Here is a 21530-nt window from a genome sequence, read left to right as displayed (position 1 = left end):
AAGCTTATTTTTACCAGCTTAGGTTAAAACTTCCCCAATGTACAAACTTTTACCATTTGTCCTTGGACCTTGTGCTGCCACCACCAAAGTGTTACACAAAGAACAGGGAAAGAGCCCACTTGGAAACGTCTTCCCCCCCATAATATCCCCCCAAGCCCTACACCCCCTTTCCTGGGGAAGGCTTCATAAAAAATCCTCACCAATTTGTATAGGTGAACACAGACCCAAACCCATGAATCTTAAGAACAATGAAAAAGCAACCAGGTTCTTAACAGAAGAATTTTAATTAAAGAAAAGATAAAAGAATCACCTCTGTAATCAGGATGGTGAATACCTTACAGGGTAATTAGATTCAAAATATAGAGAATCCCTCTAGGCAAAACTTTAAGTTACAAAAAGACACAAAAACAGGAATACACTTCCCATTCAGCACAACTTATTTACCAGCCATTTAAACAAAACAGAAATCTAACGCATATCTAGCTAGATTACTTACTAAGTTCTAAGACTCCATTCCTTTTCTGTTCCCAGCAAAAGCATCACACAAACAGACAGACCCTTTGTTTCCCCCCACTCCAGATTTTAAAGTATCTTGTCTCCTCATTGGTCATTTTGGTCAGGTGCCAGCGAGGTTATCTTAACTTCTTAACCCTTTACAGGTAAAAGGACTTTGCCTCTGGCCAGGAGGGATTTTATAGCACTGTATGCAGAAAGATGGTTACCCTTCCCTTTATATTTATGACATGCACATAGTTAGCTGACTGGTTTATCCACTCTATTCTGTAGACCCATATTGATTTCTAAAGTTCTTATGTAGGTTCTGCTGCAGGTGAACCTATATCAGCTCTAATGTCTGGATTCTGTGGGTTATTAAGAATACAACACAAAATAAATCAAAATATGGAGAAATTGTGTTTCTGGCTTGTGTTTCCTTTTTCATTATATTAAAAAAGAATTAGGCCAATACGAAGTCAGCTATGCTCTCTGTCAAGTTCTAGGACCCTGATTAGAGATGCAATACTCTTCTAACAACTTTCTACCAAGTTAGTTCCAAGACCCTACACAGATATCCAAATCTGTTCTTCTGACTCATCCCAGTGTCAGACCAGGTGAGTTTTATTGCCATCAAACCAGAAATATAAAAGGGTAAGAGTCTCTCTGAGGAAAAGAGAGCTAGGGACAGGAACAGAAAGGTTCTGCAAAGAAATATTGGGGGACCAGTATTCCCGAGGCCATGTACCCTGCTCACTACATTTTCCCTCCCTCGATGGCTTGCTCTCCAGCTCCCTCACTCACTTTCACTGGGCTGGGGCAGGGAGTTAGGTGCAGGAGGGGGTGAGGGCTCCTGGGTGAGGCCAGAAATGACGGATTCGGGTGCGGGAGGGGACTCCGGGCTGGGGCAGGTGGTTGGAGTGCGAGAGGGGGTGAGGGCTCCAGCTGGGGATGCGGGCTCTGGGGTGGGGCTGGGGATGAGGGATTTAGGGTGTGGGAGAGGCTGCGGGTTGAGGCAGTGAGTTGGGGTGCAGGGGAGGGGAGGACTCCATCTGGGAATGTGGGCTGACAATGAGAGGTTTGGGATGCAGGATAGGATTCCGGGTTTGGGGGTGGCTCAGGGCTGGGGCAGGGAGTTGGGGCTCGGGGTGCAGGCTTACCTCCGGCAGCTCCCAGTCAGTGGCACAGTAGGGGGGGCTAAGGCAGACTTCCTGTCTGTCCTGGCACCGCGGACTGCAGTGCGCCCCGGAAGCAGCCAGCAGCTGGTCTGGCTCCTAAGCAGGGGGGCCAGGAGGCTCCATGCACTGTTCTTGCCTGCAGGCACTGCCCCCACAGCTCCCATTAGCTGCGGTTCCTGGCGAGTGGGAGTGCAGAGCTGGTGCTTGAGCAGTGCACGGAACTCCGTGGCCCCCCTGCCTAGGAGCTGGAGCTGCTAGCCACTTTTGGGGTGCAACACAGAGCCAGGACAGGAAGGGACTAGCCTGCCGTAGCTCCGCAGCACCACCGATCGACTTTCAACAGCCTGGTCAGCAGTGCTGACCGGAGCCATCAACAGCCACCGGAGCCACCCTTTTGGACCGGGTGTTTCGGTCAAAAACTGGATACCTGGTCACCCTAGCTGTGATTTTTGTGAAAAGCTTTGTAATACTTGGTAAGAGGTATTACATACAGTATGCAGGCAATATTATACGTATGGTCACATACTCTCTTACAGGGACTGGAAATTACTAAACATGAAATCACAGAACAGTATACAAAAAGTACAAGCTACTTACATGTTAGCATCCAGCAACTCTGGTTCATTCTGTACCAAAAAAAGTGTCACCTCCATTAAACTTGTCATAGCAGCTTCTCGTACCCTGTGGAAATGAAGTACAACAATTTTAAAATAAATGCACAGATACAATTCATCTAATCCAGGGCTCGGCAACCTATGGCACGCATGCCAAAGACGGCACGAGAGCTGATTTTTAATGGCACACTGCTGCCTGCCAGGTCCCGGCTGCCGGCCCCACTCAGCCCGCTGCCGAACCCAGGCTGGGACACCGGCAGGCAGCAGCGTGCCATTAAAAATCCTGCCCGCCCCGGCCCGCTCTTCTCCACCCCCCATCCCCACGGGGGCAGGGTGAAGAAGCTTGGTCCTGGCAGCTGCTGCAGGGCAGGCAAGGTCCCCCTCCCCAGCCTCTTCCCCCAGCATGCTGGGTGCCTGCCCCTCCTCCTCTCCCTCCCTGCCACCGATCAGCTGATGGCCCTTGAGAGGAGGGGGAAAAGCGGAGTTGCAGCGCACTCACTGCTCCGGGGAGGAGGCGGAGAAGAGGTGGGGACGGGGCTGTGGGGAAGGAAGGTGGAATCAGGGCATATCCCCTCCAGCCCCCTGCCGTGAGCCACTCTGGGCAGGGGGCTGGGAGCACCCCCCATGACCCTAGCCCACACCCCCAGCCCTCTGCCCTGACCCCTGCACCCCCCTCACACACACCCCAGCCTCCTGCTCTGACCCCTGCACCCCCCCGACCCCAGCCCTGACTCCAGCACCCCCCCACACCCCATTCCCTGACTCCTGCACTCCCCTCACATGCCCCTAGCCCTCTGCCCTGACTCCTGCACCCTCCTTGCACACCCCCAGGCCCCCCCACACCCCATGCCCTGACTCTTGCACCCCCCACATTCCCACCCCACCCTGAGCACCAAACGAGAGCTCCTGCACCCCCACCACCACATTCCCATCTGCACCCCTCACACCAAATGGGAGCTGCCCGGTAAGCACTCCACACCCAAACCTCCTGCCCCAACCCTGAGCCCCCCTCCCTCATTCTAGCTCCTGGCCAGACCGTACATCCCATCCCCCAGCCTGCACCTTCACCCCCAGCCCTGTGCTCAGTGCACTCCCACTCTCAGCTCAGTGCAGAGAGAGGACGAGAATGGGCTAGAACCAGGGAGAAGGTAGATACCCACTCTATGTGGGCAGGGCCGGGATCTCAGACCGGGAGCGGGCTGAGAGGGGCCGACGGACAGAATCCCAGACCGGCAGCAGGCTGAGCCGCTCAGCCCACTGCCGGTCTGGGGTCCTGGCCGCCGGCCCGGGGTCCTGGCAGCCGGCCCCACTCAGCCCACTGCTGGTCTGTGGTTGTGGTTGCCAGCCCCTTGCCAGCCGCGGTCTCGGCCGCCGGCCCCGCTCAGCCTGCTGCCGGCCCAGGTGAACGGAACCCCGGGCTAGCAGCAGGCTGAGCAGGACGGCAGCATAAGATCAGCATTTTAATTAAATTTTAAATGAAGCTTCTTAAACATTTTGAAAACCTTGTTTACTTTACATACGGCAATAGTTTAGTTATATAATATATAGACTTATAGAGAGAGAGACCTTCTAAAAAGCATTAAAATGTATTACTGGCACGCGAAACCTTAAATTAGAGTGAATAAATGAAGACTCGGCACACCACTTCTGAAAGGTTGCCAACCCCTGATCTAATCAAACAGATATGTTGGCAAAAAGTTCAAGCTTGGTTGCTGAAAGTAGGCACCTAAAAAAATGGTATGATATTCAAAATGGCTGAGTACCCCTCAATTCAAAAGGATGAGCTCTCCCATTGACTTCTGCCAAAATATGGATTTAAATACCTAGCTTTAGGCACCCAATGTCAAAGACTGTGGCCATTTATAATGTTTAGTTTGATAACAGTAAGCTTCATATATGTTTATGTCACTTCTATGAGTAGCACTTAATTGTCTTAAACTATTTGGTAAGTATTTGACATACACACAGTGCCTAGGTATTGTGGAATATTTATAAATAAAACCTTTCCCATCTTCAGAAGGAAGGGGGGAAAGTGCTTTAAACTTGACTATTAATTGTTTAGAATCTTTCTTTTAAAAAAAGTTCAAGGAAATGTAAAGTGATTTTTGAAACATCATTTCCTTTTATCATCTTTCTGTGGTGGTTGTCTTAACCGTGTATGTTTTATTGAAGTCCTGGCTAATAGGCAAAGGGAAGTGAGCCTCTGTGATTCCATTTATCATGCAAGAATTTAAAGATTTAGCTGGAGTTTGTGTATCAGTACTAAAATATAGTATATTGTCTGCACTATCATTTACTGTGTATTATACATCCCTAATACTCAGTGTAACCTTCATGGAAATTAGTGAGTATATATGCCTAGTAAATTGTTTTAAACCTAAATATTTTGGATGTTTCAATTCACCGTCTTCCTGCAAACAGACTAACATGCAATTCTCATTTCAAAACTTAGGGCTATCATTTGTATTTAAAGGATTCTAAGAAGTGTCATATTTGTGTAAAGTTCTAAGTTTAATCTTCTCAACCAGAAAAAAATTCTATAATTCAAAACATGTTAACTGCATATAAGCACAGTTCTGTAGTTTTGTGGCTTAATTATAAATACCAGAAAATAATTGTACAGATTATTATGTACATAACACTATGAGGTGCTTGTAATATTTATCTTTTCTATATCTTAAGTATATTGAATATGGTGCAAAAGTTTTCTGCCTTCATAATGATTAAATATGATCATTTCAATATAAAGGCTACAAGGTGAATAAAGTAACCATTTTAAAGAACAAAATGTCCCCATCTCTAAAAGTCATATCATCTTATAAACTCACAGGTACTGAAAGTTAACTTCTTTCCAGCATATGGGAAATACAGGGGTAGATCCTCAGCTGGTATAAATTTTAAAAGCACTCAAGGACCACCTGCCCCATCAAATTTGCCACATCAACCCTCCTGGCAGCATCCTCCCTTTTCAATACAAACTCATCATAATTCCTCAAACTTTATGAGAACTGCACCTATATATTGTGAAGAAAACATACCCTTGTGCTTCTGTAGAATTTCCAAGGGCAATACAAGGTGATTGTGTATGAAGTCTAAAAATGGGTGATCCACTTATAAAGTGTTAGTAAGAAAGTTATACTACTTAGAAAACAAATGATGAAACTCAATATAACAGCTTGGCAATCTTTCATCACGGAGTATTTTCTCTTGTTCATACAGTAACTTACTATTAGATATTCTTTTTTAACATCTGTAGACAGATTGTTTGCTGGGACTTGTCCAATCTGTCATAAGGAATGTTAAGTTCTCATATGAAAAGTAAAGTTGATTAACTTTCCCACAAATCCTTCTAAGAAAAAAAACACGCACTAAAGAAAAGGTCTCTTTCACGCAGAAATTGAGATTTTTTTTTCTACAGTTCTTCCACCTAAATCTATTTGTTTGAAAGAAACTAAACTGGAAATATTCACACTTTAGGGGCCAGTTTTTCAAAAGTATACAGCTTTTAACAGTCCCCAGTGAGAACTGCTTTCTTTAGTTACATGTTATTGTTGATTTTGGCTGGCATTGTCAAAGGAGCTTTATGGGAGGTTAGCACCCAAATCTCACTTGAATTTCAATGACAGCTACATCCCTTAGGATCCTTTGAAAAATCCCAGGCTCTATTGAAGTTTTTATTTTTAATTAATGACAAAAGTAGAGGGAGGAATGAGAGGAATGGGAAAGTTAATCAGGGCGAGTCTACATGGGTTAATTGACCAGAACAGCTACTGCAGAATACGCTACTCCACACGGCCACTCTTATCCCGGAATAAGAGGCTGCACACACAAAGAGCTATTCTGGAATAGTTTATTCTGAAATAGCCATTCCAGTAATTGCCCCATGTAGACAAGCCCTAACAGTGAGGAAGTAGGAGGGAAAAGGGACAGGCCCAGATTACCACCAACCTAAGTATGATTACCAGTCAGGGATTTGTAACATCACAGCAATGGTGAGTCTTCAGGAGGTGTAGGAAGGAGGATTCTTGTTTGTTTCCAGTTGCTGTATCCTACTTAATGCAGCACAAATCATCATCAAATAATTCCCTAATATTAATTTTTCCACATAAGCAATTAATGTAGTTGCCACACAGATGTTATGTGATTGTGAATGAGAAATAAACTGGTTCACAAGACAATCGCTATGAAGAGGTATTCCATTCTGGGTGAGAGAACTCATGTCCTAAACTTATGGCATTGAATTAAATGTTTGGTCAAACTCCTATTAAAATGTCTGTGCAGCTGCATTTATTATTGAATGTACTTAAAATGGCTTCTGAAAATTTCAGCACATTAGGAGGCATGTCAAATACTTTTGCCATAAGGCTAGCATATCAACAGCTGAATGGTAGATGCTGAAAAAGGGAGGATTGTGTATGAGAAAAGTATTTACTCTTAAGCCTTCAGAAAAGAAACATTAGCAAATGCATGTTTCTGGGATCACCTCCCATCACATAAGTAGCAGGAAGCGGAGAGAGTTCTAAAGGCATCATGCCATACCCTCAGGAGGTGCTACATTTCACCTCTGTGAGAAAGTGTAATAATCACCAGCATGCAGCAGAACTGACCAGTCAACCACACACCTCATTTGGAACCAGAAGTACGCAATCAGGCAGCAGCAGAGACCCCAAAAAAAAAAAAAAAAAGGTAAATACAGTGGAGTACTGTGCTAAACATAAACTACTAAAAAAAATAATGGGAAAGCAGCATTTTTCTTCTGCATAGTGACGTTTCAAAGCTGTATTAACTCAATGTTCACTTGTAAACTTTTGAAAGAACCAGAACATTTTGTTCAGAGTTACGAACAACCTCCATGCTCGAGGTGTTCATAATTCTGAGGTTCTACTGTATGTTAGTTCCTTTTCTGCTCCAAAGGTTCAAATATGCATCACCACCTTTGCCAGGAAGGTGGATGGGAGTGTGTAGACCTGTTATTACTAAAAAGCTCTAGGGATGGTCACTACAGTAAAGTGACCACCAGCCACAAGGAAAAACTATCAAATGCAGGTTATCGATAGGCCAGCATAGGTCTCTAACTGTGACACAGAAATATCACAACTAAAATATTTACAAACCTTACCATATATAGGGCAGCCTTACAACTGTCTACTTGCCCTTTAACTTTTTTTTTTTTTTTTTTTTTTGATGGTCACAAGTTATTTTCCTTCTCCTTTCCATCATCATAAGGAGCACATGCTGTGCCTGCAATGGTAAGCTTTTACAACAGTTTTGAAAGTGAATATAGGAGAGCTGGGCACTCTCACCTCAGAGCATGTATTGACAAACACAAGGAAACAAAACTGAACTTCAACAAGGGGGATTGTTGCAGATTGTTTTATCCCTGTATGCTTTTCCAAGGCATTACTAAGCATTGTGACAGAGCATCCTGTAGAATCAGATCTGTCAATTAACAATGAAGCGTACTGATTCCATATTATCATGGCTCTCAAGGAAATATTCTGTCTAAAATTCCACTTGTAGTTTAGGCTAGATGACATATTCTTCACTTCTTGTCCTAAACAGAGGTGTAGTGTTATTGGACACTATTAAATAATTGCTACAGGTTCATCCCAGAGATGGCTAGATCTCAGTGGTAAATTGGATGATCCCCGTACACTACTTGTATATGGCAGGGGAAGGAGGAAAAGAGTGGGTTTGTTCTTGTTTTAAACTGTATAGTGATCTGCTGGGATGAAAAGCACTATCATAATAATATATAATCTTACAAATAAAATGTGATTGTAATTCTCCATATCTAGATTATGTGGTTGGTTATAGACTGTTTTACCATTCATGATGGCAATTACATATTTAGCTTCAGGCATCTGCCTTTGTGTTCAAGCTAATACGTTTAAGGCTCTTAAGGATGAATTTGATTTTTATTAAATCACAACAGATTCTTGGCTGCTTGACAAAGTATGGGAGACAGACTAATGTTTATTTAGATAATGTAGTACTGTAGGTTGCGAAGTATGGATGAGAAAAAAAAGACAGTTTGAAATGTTCAAAGTACTTTCACCCCATTCCTAATCATTGCCAATATACATTTACATAATTTTGGCATATTTTTGAAAGCATGCTGAACATGCATTCTTAACAATGCATTTTTACCAGCATTCTGTATACTCCGTGTTTTTGCAGCTGTAGAATTTGCTGTAGAATCTACCTTGACTGAAGCAATGTTCTCCAGAATCTAGGCTTCTATTTGAAAAATGTAAGTGTCTAGCCCCCATGGTTGATAAGAAAACTTTTCCAAAGGGAACTAATTGTAACTAATGTAGTGATATTTATGTGAGAATGTAACCTGCCTAAAACAGTAACTTAAAGGAAAATGTGAAGTGCCCCAATCATCTCAATGAAGTATTAACACTTAACTTTTACATCTAATTATCAATATTGCCTAGCACTATAAGGCACTAATCAATTAATCATTCTTGTAGCTCTTCTCTGAGCCCTCTCCAATATAATCAATGTCCTCCTTGAACTGTGGACACCACACCTGGACATACTATTCCAACAGCAATCACACCAGTGCCAAATACAAAAGTATTTCTACACCTATTTGAGATGCCCTTGTTTATGCATCCCAGGATCACATTAGCCCTTTTGGCCATGGCATTGCTCTGGGAACTCATGTTAGCGGATTATCCACCATGACTGCTAAATCTTTTTCAGAGTCACTGCTTCCAGGGTCAGAGTCCCCTATTTTGTAAATATGGCCTACATTCTGTGTTCCTAGATGTACAGATTTACATAAAGCTGCATTAAAATACATATTTGTTTGCTTGCATCTAGCTTACCACGTGATTCAGGTCAGTACCAGTGACATGGCCTCTTAATTACTTACACTCCCCAAAGCTTTGTGTCATCTGTAAACTCTGTCAGTGATTATTCTGTGTTCTCTTCCAGGTCATTGATAAAATTGTTAACTAGCATAGGGCCAGGAATATATCCCTGCAGAACACCACTAGAAATATACCCACTCAATGAAACAGCAGATTGGAGCAACATGCCTCCTTTTTTATTTCAGATTTCTGCACAGGGATGGATTGGAACTCTCGTTACCTGGGTGGGGTTCAGGTTTAATGGTCACAACATTCTCCCTGGAGCCACTCAGGCCCTATAATCATCTCTTGACGCTTTATTTGGGTGCATCTCGACACAGACTATATAGAGTCTTGCCACCCACACTCACTAAATTAACAGGGAGATTTAGGGTGAGTTAACTCTGTGTATATGGAATGTATCCATAACTGAATAAACTGAAAATTGCCAACATAGAAAGAAATACCCTACCTGGAACTGAATACTGTGGAGGCATCATGAACAATCCATAATAGGAGTGAGCAACTTATAATATTTCATACAACCTACCCTAGCTCACCCAGCTCCCTGGCTAGAAGTGCAGGTTAGCCTTACCCAAGACCTTTTAAAGGTGGGGATAATGGAAGGTGATCCCTGAAAAAGCTCAGGACCAGAATGACACTAAATTTCAAATCTGAATAATAACAAAGAAACAGAACTCTGTAGACAGCTTGTCAGACCTCTGAGGATAGTGCTTAGCACTTACCTGTCTACAGAATTCGGTTATTTTAGTTACATTTAGGTAGACAGTAGTGGCGCCTTGATGCAATAGCTGGAGAGATGGCTTAAGAAGTGACATGTATAACTGAACTCCAGCAGACAATTACATTAACAATCCTGATTTAGATATGCATAATTTGAGTGTATAATAAAGAATCCATATAAGCCAAAATGTATTAGAAAGACCCACAGTGAAAATACAACTCACTGCATACAGCATTAACAGTGTTAAAAAATACCTCCAACTCAAAATAAGCCAGGAGACTCTTCCATAAATGTATCATACTATTTCAGACATGCATAAAACTTTACTACACCACAAAGAAACCTATTAATAAAAACGTTGTTACTTAAACAGAAAGGAAATAAGCTTTTATAGCAGAAAAGCAACAGAAGTTTTCTTCTCCCCTCTTTTAAACTTGCAGCTAGAAAAGGTTTACACAAATACTGAACAACATGAATACTGAGTTCAGAAATTGGCTGGCATTGCTGGGCTAAAGGTCAGCAGAAACCAACTACATCACAGACGTCTTAGTCTTCAAGAACTCAATCATCAGTGTTGTTGCAGAAATCCAAGGATCAGTCTTGGGGGAGCCACTCACCCACTCAGTCAGAAGTAGGGCTTTCAAACAACCTTTGAAGTACTTTTTTGTTTTTCAGAAGGTATATAAAATGCAAAAATGCAAAAGAAAAAGCATTTCAGAATTATAATGTCCTGTTTTATAGCTGGCTCACGTTAAAAAAAAAAAAAGGAATAGGTTGAATTGAAGCATTTTGTGTTATTTTAGCTCAAGTTGTTGGTGGGGAAATGGCTCTGTATGTGAAAGAAAGCATAGTAAAAATCTTAAATGAATCAAATTCTACCACAGAATCTCTATGGACAGAAATTCCATGTGTGAATAATAAGAGTGTAGCAGCAGGAATATACTATCAATCACCTGACCAAGACGGTGACATGATTGTGAAATGCTCAGGGAGATTAGAGAGGCTACAAAAACAGAAAAAACAATAATAATGGGGGTGACTGGGAAAATGTAACCTCAGGAAGGGGTGCAGTGATAAAATGTCTAGACACCATAAATGACTGCTTCTTGGAGCACCTAGTCCTGGAACCCACAAGAGGAGAGACCATTCTTGATTTAGTCCTATGTAGTGCACAGGATCTGGTTCAAGAGAGGAGTATAGCTGAACCCAATGTTATGAATGATTAGGAAAGGGATAGATAGTAAGACAGAAAATATATTGCCACTATATAAATCCATGGTATGCCCACACTTTGAATACTGCATGCAATTCTGGTCACCCCATCAAAAAAAGATATATGAGTGGGAAAAGGTACAGAGAAGAGCAACAAAAATGATTGGGGTATGGAACAGCTTCCATATAGAGAGATGAAAGACTGGGACTATTCAGCTTGAAAAAGAGGTGACTAAGGGACGACAAAGGTCAACAACTAAGGTCAACAAAATCATGAATGATGTGTAAAAAGTGAATAGGAAAGTTCATTTACCCCTTCCCATAAGAAAGGCTAAGATTTAGTCACACGTATTTTTAGTAAAAGTCAGGGACAGGTCACAGACAAAATTTCACAACCCCTTGACCTGTCCATGACTTGTACTATAAATACTCCTGACTAAGCTTAGCTGCTCCTAGGGTGCCGCTGCAGGGCCCCCGTTACGCCCTTGTTCTAGGGGGCCCTGGGGCCAACAGCTGGCCCCTGCTCTGGCGGCATGAGCTAAGTGCCTCTGGCCACCCCTGGGGCCACTGCTCTGACGGTCCCCGCAACCGCACCTTGGGCCCGCCCCAGCAGCGGCCAGTGCGGCTGGGCCCTGCGCCCGAGTGACTGGCTCCAGGGCCACCACAGCAGTGGCCAATGCGCATGGCCCTAGGGCCCACTCAAGCGACTGACCCCAGGGACTGCCCCAGCAGCAGACGGTGTGGCTGGCCCTGGGGTCAGCTGCACTAGCCTCTGCAGCTGTGGATGTTATGGTGGTCACGGAAAGTCACAGAATCTGTGACTTCCACGACCTCCATGACAGACTCGCAGCCTTACTCATGAGAACCATGCACACTTACAGTGGGATCCATCCTGACACATATTCAAAGGGACAGGTCCCCCTGCAAGCAGAAGCAGTCATGTAAATTTGCACTGGCAGATACTATTTTTTCCCCCAATTCAGAGGACAGCTGTTTAATTCCTGAAAAATTAGAATTATTTTGGGTCCTGCAGACTTACATATACATGGCCTAGCAAGATGACTTGCTTGTTTCTTTATTGGGTATCTATCCCTTAAGGCTCACATTTTACATGTTTTTCCCCCCAATACTTCCTTCTGGATTTCACAATATGAAGGAAAACAACATGCAGTCCCTACCCCTTTTTATTGCCCATTGCACTCAAGGAATGCAGGAATCTCCAACCAGTGACTGATCTCATATCCCAAATTCTATGTACACTTTAGTGTCTAAGTTCAAGTTCAATTAAGGAGAAAGCTTTTTACAATGTCTTTGGCTTTTGTCAATTTAAAAAACACACTTTCTGTCCCATCTCACTGAGGGAATAGCACCAAATCTTCTCTTTTCACTAATGTAAATATACGTACCGAACAATTTCTCACCATGTTACTCTGTACGTATGATTTCTCACCATGTTGTTACTCTGTACATATGATTTGATGACTAAAGCACCCAATCAACACAAAACATACATTTAAAGTTATTTTTAGATGCAAAAGCTGAAGCCACTGAAACCTAAAGTCAGTATAGCCAGAAAAGACTACTATGCCTTTAAGAAATATACTATTTAATTTTTTTTAAAACGGGTGTTTTAAACTCAATAATGAAATAGGAGCACCTAACAAATTATACAATGGCTCCCTCTTCTGGCCAGTGGGCCACATATGAAGCTGTGATAGGAAGAGTTCCTGTTCGGCTACTCTTTTAGTCAGAGGCATGATTAAGAGCATATATGATATTTTAAACTAACTATAAGCATAACATGAACACTGGATAGATGTCATGACTTTATTTGTTCCTGCATCCGAGTAAAACACCCTCACAAGTGATTCTCATTTACCTTGATGCTTTATTTCATCACCTGGAAACAGAGGACAGTATAAGCTAGAGAAGGACCCAGTGTGGGTTAGTTTTTTTCTGAGGTAAAGGAGAAATAATTACTGCCCTCATTTGCTACACAATATTTATTTCTAGCCTTACTAGAATCTCCATGTGTCTAGCTATATCCAATTTTTCCCTTCATAGCTTTTGGAAAACCACTGAGTCTGAATGACTTCTAATTACAGACTTAGAGTAGACCACATCAGTGGTAACAAGAACCAACAGAAAGAAACTTCATTTCCTTGTCTCAAAATGTGAGATGCCTTACCATGCTCCAACATCTCCTCGGCTGTCTGTGGTATAGTCACTCATACCATTAAGTAACATCATATAGATCTGAATAACATTATCTTTGCAGACAAATTCATCCTGTGGTCCTTCTTTCTTCACACCAACTGTCTGACAAACTCTGTAACAGAGAAATACAGAAGAAATTCTAAAGAAAAAGGACAAAATCATGCCAGGCTTTATTTTCTTCACACTCTTTTTCAAAAAGGTTCCAGAGGTGATCCCAGCAATTACAGGCCTGTAAGCCTGACTTCAGTACCAGGCAAACTGGTTGAAACTATAATAAAGAACAATATTGTCAGACATATAGATAAACATAATTTGTTGAGAAAGAGTCAACATGGTTTTAGTAAAGGGAAATCATGCCTCACCAATCCACTAGAATTCTTTGAGGGGGTCAACAAGCATGTGGACCAAGGATATCCAGTGGATATAGTGTATTTAGATTTTCAGAAAGCCTTTGACAAGGTCCCTCACCAAAGGCTCTTACGCAAAGTGAAGGTGCTCTCATGTATTGGTAACTGGTTAAAAGACAGGAAACAAAGGGTAGGAATAAATGGCCAGTTTTCAGAACAGAAAGAGGCAAATAGCGGTGTCCCCCAGGGGTCTGTTCTGGGACCAGTCCTATTCAACATCTTCATAAATGATCTAGAAAAAGGGGTAAATAGTGCGGTGGCAAAATTTGCAGATGATACAAAATTACTAAAGATAGTTAAGACCCAGGCAGAATGCGAAGAGCTACAAAAGGATCTCTCAAAACTGGGTGACTGGGCAACAAAATGGCACATGAAATTTAATGTTGATAAATGCAAAGTAATGCACGTTGGAAAGCATAATCCTAACTATACATATAAAATGATGGGGGTCTAAATTAGCTGTTACCACTCAAGAAAGAGATCTTGGAGTCATTGTGGATTGTTCACTGAAAACATCCGCTCAATGTGCAGCAGCAGTCAAAAAAGCGAACAGAATGCTGGGAATAATTAAGAAAGGGATAGATAATAGGACAGAAAATATCATGTTGCCTCTGTATAAATCCATGGTATGCCCACTTCTTGAATACTGTGTGCAGATGTGGTTGCCCCATCTCAAAAAATATATTTTGGAATTGGAAAAGGTTCAGAAAAGGCAACAAAAATTATTAGGGGTATGGAATGGCTTCTGTCTGAGGAGAGATTAATAAGACTGGGACTTTTCAGCTTGGAAAAGATACGGCTAAGGGGAGATATGATTGAGATCTATAAAATAATGACTGGTGTAGAGAAAGTAGATAAGGAAATGTTGTTTACTACTTCTCATAACACAAAAACTAGGGGTCACCAAATGAAATTAATAGGCTGCAGGTTTAAAAAAATAAAAGGAAGTATTTCTTCACACAATGCGCTGTCAACCTGTGGAACTCCTTGCCAGAGGATGTTGTGAAGGCCAAGATCATAACAGGGTTCAAAAAAGAACTAGATAAATTCATGGAGGATAGATCCATCAATGGCTATGAGCCAGGATGGGCAGGAATGGTGTCACTAGCCTCTGTTTGCCAGAAGCTGAGGATGAGCGACAGGGGATGGATCACTTGATGATTCCCTGTTCTGTGCATTTCCTCTGGGGCACTTGGCACTGGCCACTGTCGGAAGACAGGATACTGAGCTAGATGGACCTTTCGTGTGACCCAGTAGAGCCATTCTTATGTTCTAGTATTTTGGGCATACAAACTTTCTTGCCATATACATTCAGAAAATGTCTAAAATACCTATCACAGAAGGACAAAGACAGCATCAAGCATGATCCTCTGTGTGTGGCTGTTGCATTCTGATTTTATAATTTCTGATTCAACACTGGAATAGTTACATAAACAATATATTTGGAAGACTTAAAGTGACATGGTATCAAGGCTTGTAGGTCTAAAACTAAGGGCTTGTCCACACATATGGTGCTGCAGTGGTGCAACTGTGCTGATGTAGTGCTTTAGTGAAGATGCTACTACACCAATGGGAAAGGTTCTCCAGTTGGTATACTTAATCCACCACCGTAAGAGGCTGTAGCTATGTCAGCGGGAGAGCTTCTCCCATCGACATAGTGTTGTCTACGCTGGGGGTTAGGTCGGTATAACTGCAGCTCTCAGGGGCGTGGATTTTTAACACCCCTGAGTGACACAGTTATACTGATGTAAATTTCTAGCGTAGACCTCGACTAACACATTGTTTTTTATTTGTAGGATAAATGCAAAAAGAAGCAGGATTATTTTACATCTCATCATCCTACTCACTATAATGGACCAAACAGGAAGAGCAGAGGACCAATGTGATGTCTGTACACATGATCACAAAGAAATCCCTGGCCACGTAATAGATATTAATAGCTAACTTGGTTTTTATATGCACTGCACACCTAATTTATACTGATGAAAGATGTAATAGAGTTATCTGAATTGTATATGTGAATGATACTTTTAAAACCGGTAACATTTTGGACTCATCAATCTTGAAAATATCCTGTGAAAGAAAGAAAATGCAGGATATTTGTATTATTTGGGGCTTTGTATGTTATTGAAAGTAAAATGAAGAAACTCAAATTCATTCCAGTTTCTAGTAGCCCAGGTTCGTACCACTGAGCTCACTAACTTCCAGTTCATGAAAAGAGAGAGCTTCCCAACATGCAACCGGCATGCATTTGGCTGATTAAGAAACTATGCTGACAACCTCCAAAAATAGTTCCACACACTGCTTCTCAGTCTGAAGAATAGGATGACATGTGGCATCAAGGATGGATTTAAGTAAGACAAATAGTGGGGATCCATATGATCGCATCAAGAATGTATAATCACCCTTCTGGGAGTGAATTTAACCCATCACCAGGTTAGAATAGAAAATGACATGAACGCTGAAAATCTTACGTAGAGTTATTTAAAGTCAGATAAAAATAAAGCTGACAAAACATACTTTGCAGTTGCTTTCAGGCCATCTCTTCTTGATTCTGCAAAGCTCACATCTTTGTGGGAAATGCAGATAACTTTTTTCAAACCTTCCAAAACCTGAAAAAAGACAAATACATGCTCACGATGGACACTAGATTTAAAAAAGCTGGAGAATGAAGTTAACCATATGACAAGTGCTGCACAAGCAGCAGGCAGCACAAGCTTCTACATGTTACCCCCTCAATGCACTTTACTCCCACATGGACAGACAACTTCTTTACCCTTTGCCCAAAGCCCTTCATTTCCATTTTTTTAAAAAACATTTCCAGGAATTTATGTGTTTATTACATAAATTAAAATTTGCATGCAAATCAGTGCAAAAGATTAGCTTCAGTTTTCCAGGTAAATATTGGAGTTAATATTGTGGGATGGTAGGATGGGGGGGAATAAAGCACCGAGTAGAGAAAAGTAAGGGTTTGTGAAGCCGTTATCTCTAATCCCAATTACAAAATAAAGTATCTTTTTAAAACCATTTACTGTTGGTGACAAGAAATATTACTTGAACAGAACCCCTCTCCCCAAGTCACCATCTAGCCTGTCACAGAGCTGGGATGCAGGAGTGGGAGCCAGGAAAGAGCAGGGGAAAATGGGGCAGAGGGGAGAGGAAGAGCAGGAGGTTGGGAGCCGTGACTGGGAGGGGGACAAATGGACAGGAAATAATCCTGCCACTGACACCCAGCATTGCTCCCGCAGATCCCAGTCACGCTGACACACAGACCCACCAGCAACAGGGGGGACATCATTGCTCCTCAGCTCCATTCCCCTGAGTTGCAGGAGGATTAGTGCCCAGTTCCCAGCCCTGGGGCAGAAGAGCCAGGAATAGGAGGGAGCACTCTCCGGAAGGGGAAGTTGACAAGGCTCTGTTCCCTGGTGCTCCTCTCTGGGTGGTGACACGTCCCCAGGACTGAGCTGAAGGTGAAGCTACTCACAAGGGCTATTCACAGAGGCCAGTACTGATGGAGTGCAGCAGATAGGGAGGGGAAGGGTGCAGCAGGCTGAGGATGGGGTGTACCCAGTATTCACCATGATGTAGTAGTTGAAGAAGCCTTCCACTTCCTGAAGGCCTGTCACAGCAGCAGTCAGATAGTCTTGGCTGCCAGGACCCAGCTCCCTGCCCATCTCTCTCCCCACACTGCAGAACAGCAGCCATCAACCAGTAGCTACCCTACTCTGCACAGGTGGACTGTACCATTCAGTGGGAACTCTGCAAGGGGGGATCAAGCCACCATCTCTCCTTCCGGAGGAACGGAGTCCAGGGAGTTCCCCCCGTCCCCCGAATTTTGGATGTGTTGGGAGGACGGTGAGGGGGAAGAAATCGATAAAACCAAAAAGACAGTTCCTTTTCCATAACTGGCATTCTTAAAGATGTGTTGCTTATGTCCATTCCACATCAGGTGTGTGCGCACTGGTACTGGAAGTTTTTCCCTCAGCAGTATCCGTAGGGGACCAGCTCTGGCGACATGTGGAGTGGCGCCTGCATGATGCGGTATAATGGGTGCCGCCGGCTCCCCCCACCCTCAATTCCTTCTTGCTGGAAACTCCAACAGTGGGGAAGGAGGGCGGGTTATGGAATGGACATGAGCAACACATCTCGAAGAACACCAGTTACGGAAAAAGTAACTGTCTTTTCTTCTTTGAGTGCTTGCTCATGTCCATGCAATATTAGCTGACTCCAAAACACTACCCCTGGAGTTGGGTAGCAGTTCACGGACATGTAGATTACAACACAGCTCTGCCGAACCCAGCATCATCTCTGGCCTGCTGAGTGATGGCATAATGTGCGGTAAATGTGCGAACAGAGGACCACGTTGCGGCTCTACAGATGTTCTGCATAGGGATGTTCACCAGAAAGGCCACCGAAGACGCCTGTGCTCTCGTCGAGAGGGCTCTGACAATCAGCGGCAGCGGAACCCCTGCCAGGTAGTAACAGGTCCTTATGCACGAGGTAATCCAATTAGAAATCCTTTGAGAGGACACCGGGTGACCTTTCATCCTATCAGCTGTAGCGATGAAGAGTTGAGTCGATTTTCGGAAAGGCTTGGTACATTCTAAGTACAAAGCCAAGGCCCTCCAGACATCCAGGACGTGCAGATGCCTCTCCTCACTGGTCTTGTTGCAATTTGGGACAGAAAAACCGGGAGGAAGATGTCCTGGTTCATATGGAAGGTGGAGACAACCTTTGGCAGGAAGGCCGGGTGGGGCCGCAACTGAAACTTATCTTTGTAGAAGACCGTGTACAGAGGTTCTGAGGTCAAAGCTTTAATTTCAGAGACCCGTCTTGCCAACGTCACCTCCACCAGAAACGCGACCTTCCGTGACAGGTGGGAAAGGAAGAGGAACCCAGCAGCTCAAAGGGTGGGCCAGGGAGCCTAGAGAGAACCAAGTTAAGATCCCACTGCAGGACAGAGGTCCATACCTGTGGAAAGTGTCTCTCGAGCCCTCTCAAGAAACTGACCATCATGTCATAGGAAAACACTGTGTGTCCATGGATCGGTGGGTGAAAAGCGGAGATGGCCAATAGATGCACTCTAATGGAAGACTGTACCAGGCCCTGGCTCCTCAAATGGAGCAAGTAGTCCAGGACAGCCTCTATGGAAGAACGTGAGGGAGAGATGCCATGCTCAGACACCTAGCGGGAAAACCTCATCCACTTGGCCGGTGGGGAGGGATAGCTCAGTGGTTTGAGCATTGGCCTGCTAAACCCAAGGTTGTGAGCTCAATCCTTGAGGGGGCCATTTAGGGATGTGGGGCAAAAATTGGGGATTGGTCCGGCTTTGAGCAGGGGGTTGGACTAGATGACCTCCTGAGGTCCCTTCCAACCCTGATATTCTATGATAAGTCAGTCTAGTTGCGGGCTTCCTACTCCCCAGGAGGACCTGTTGGACTCCCTCCGAATAGGTCCATTCTTCTGGGTTCAGCCACGGGGCATCCACGCCGAGAGGAGGAGGGATTCGATGTTCAGGTGTGGAAGCCAGCTGTGGTCCTGTGATAGCAGGTCCGGGAAGTTGTGCAGGGGCCAGGCAGGGGCCGCTGACAAGCTCATGAGCGTGGCGAAGCAATGTTGACCAGGCCATGCCAGGACGATCACGACAACCTGAGATTTGTCTCTCTTGATGTTTGTCAGGACCCTGCTGATGAGTGGAATCGAAGGGAACACGTACATCAGGTTCCCTGACCACAACAGGAGGAAATCATCGGAGAGGGAGCCCCTGCTCAAACCTTGCCGAGAGCAAAACCAGCGGCATTTCCTGTTCTGTCTGGTAGCGAACAGGTCCACTTGGGGAGTTCCCCACCTTTGGAAGATCATGCAGGCTACCTCTGAATGGAGCAACTACTCGTGGTGAGAGGAGAAATTCCTCCTGAGCTGGTTCACCAGCATACTCTTGACACCGAGAAGGTGACAAGCTTCCAGGTAGATTTCATGGCTGATGCAGAAGTCCTATAGATGGAGCGTCTCTTGACAGAGAGTCGACGAGCACGCTCCCCCTTGCCTGTTGATGTAGAACATCGAGGCTGTGTCAGGACTCGGACCACCTTGCCCGACAGGTGGGGCAGGAAGACTCTGCATGCCAGATGGACTGCTGGACTACTCGGAGCTCTTTGACGTTTATGTGCAACTTCGCCTCCTCCGGGGACCACATCACCTGTGTTGGGAGGTCGTTGAGATGCACACCCCAGCTGAGGTTCGAGGTGCCGACACCAACTCGTTTGAGTGAGGGGGATTGTCGAACCAAACCTCCCCCAGAATTGTCCTGCAGTCAATTGTCCTGTCAGCATTGCAGTGAGATAAGTATCGCCTGGGGAATGGTAATGATCTTTTCCAAGAGGTCTCTGGACCAGGAATAGACTGTCCCCAGTCATTGTCGCAGGGGCCACATTCAGAGCCTGGCCAGGTGGACCACGCAAGTGCATGCTGCCATGTAACCCTGGAGGCGCAGACAGACCCTGGCTGTAATCAGAAGAAACACTGAGACTTCTGCGATGAGGTTCATCAATGTGTGGGACACCCTGGCGCAGGTCGAGTCGATGACGTTCGTGCTGGTGCAGAGGATAGAGTTCATCGGAGCGGTCAACTTTTTGTTGTTTACCAATAGGCCCAGAGAGCAGAACATGGCCTGAAACACCGCGACATCCCTTCGGACTTGAGACCTGGAGCTGCCCTTGACAAGCCAGTCATTGAGGTATGGGCAGATCTGAATACCCCAGCACCTGAGGTAAGTCCCCGCCACCACCGACATGCACTTGGTAAACATTCTCAGTGCTGTCGCCAGGCCGAACGGAAGGACTGCAAACTGGTAGTGGTGGGGCCCCACCGTAAAGCGTCTGCGTCCTTGAAAGATCGCTATGTGGAAGTATGCGTCCTTCAAGTCGAGGGAGGCATACCAGTCTCCGGGATCCAGGGAAGGGATAATAGAAGCCAAGGAAACCATGCAGAGATTTAACTTCTTTAGGTACTTGTTGAGGTCTATGGTCCACGACGGGCCGTAGGCTGCCCTTAGCCTTTTGGATTAAAAAGTATTGGGAATAGAACCCCTTGTTCCTGTACCCGAGAGGAACTTCTTCCACCGCACCCAGCTGTAGTAACCCCTTTATCTCCTGCACGAGGAGACTCTCATGAGAGGGGTCCCTGAAACAGGGATGGGGAAGGCGAGTGGGACAGGGGGGTAGAAAGGAATTGAACGGTATAACCCCATTCCACTGTGCTGAGGACCCAGCAGTCCGAGGTTATAGCCATCCAGGCAGGGAGGAAGAGGGGAAAGTGGTTAGAGAACACAGGGAAGGATGGATCCAGGGAATAGTCCGGTAGGTCGCCCTCGGTCGCACCCTCAAAATAACTGTTTGGCCCCCTGCTTATTACGGGTTGACCCCAAAGGGGCAGAGAGTGGAGGCGGGTGGCTTGGCGGCACTTGTAGCCCCTGGCTCATTTATGGGGCTGGTCCTGCCAAGGCTGACTCCCCTGGCCCTGCGGCTGGTGAGGTTTGAACTGCTTACGCACAGGGACTGGGACGTAGACACCCAGGGTTTTTAGGGTGCTGTGGGAGTCCTTGAGGCCATGCAATTCGTTGTCTGTTTGTTCCGCAAATAGGACCTGGCCGTCGAAGGGCAGGTCCTGCATTGACTGCTGAGCCTCGGTGGACAACCCAGGGAGGAGCAGCCAGGAGGCTCACCACATGGAGATAGCAGAAGCCATGGTGCGGGCAGCAGCATCTGACGCCACCTGGAGGGCCACCTTGGCCGTGGATGTGC

The 21530-nt window shown here is 44.8% G+C and overlaps 1 protein-coding gene across 8 annotated transcripts in view; it reads right to left on the bottom strand.

Annotated features, from left to right (window-relative positions):
* The window catches only part of TBCD (tubulin folding cofactor D), a 254477-nt gene that overhangs the window by 53259 nt on the left and 179688 nt on the right, over positions 1–21530 (bottom strand). For all 8 annotated transcript variants that reach the window (XR_005227614.2, XM_043528663.1, XM_043528659.1 and 5 more), the window contains exons 29-31: positions 16249–16340; positions 13293–13433; positions 2268–2351 (exon numbers count right to left, since the gene is read on the bottom strand). Coding sequence is in view for 7 of the 8 variants with exons in the window: in XM_043528663.1 (XP_043384598.1) it covers positions 2268–2351; positions 13293–13433; positions 16249–16340 (317 nt within the window). In the remaining variant the exon portion in view is untranslated. The remainder of the gene's footprint in view (positions 1–2267; positions 2352–13292; positions 13434–16248; positions 16341–21530) is intronic.

Source organism: Chelonia mydas, chromosome 14, assembly GCF_015237465.2.
Source record: "Chelonia mydas isolate rCheMyd1 chromosome 14, rCheMyd1.pri.v2, whole genome shotgun sequence".
In the NCBI taxonomy this organism is placed as follows: Eukaryota; Metazoa; Chordata; order Testudines; family Cheloniidae; genus Chelonia; species Chelonia mydas.
This window is presented reverse-complemented; position numbering and strand designations above follow the sequence as displayed.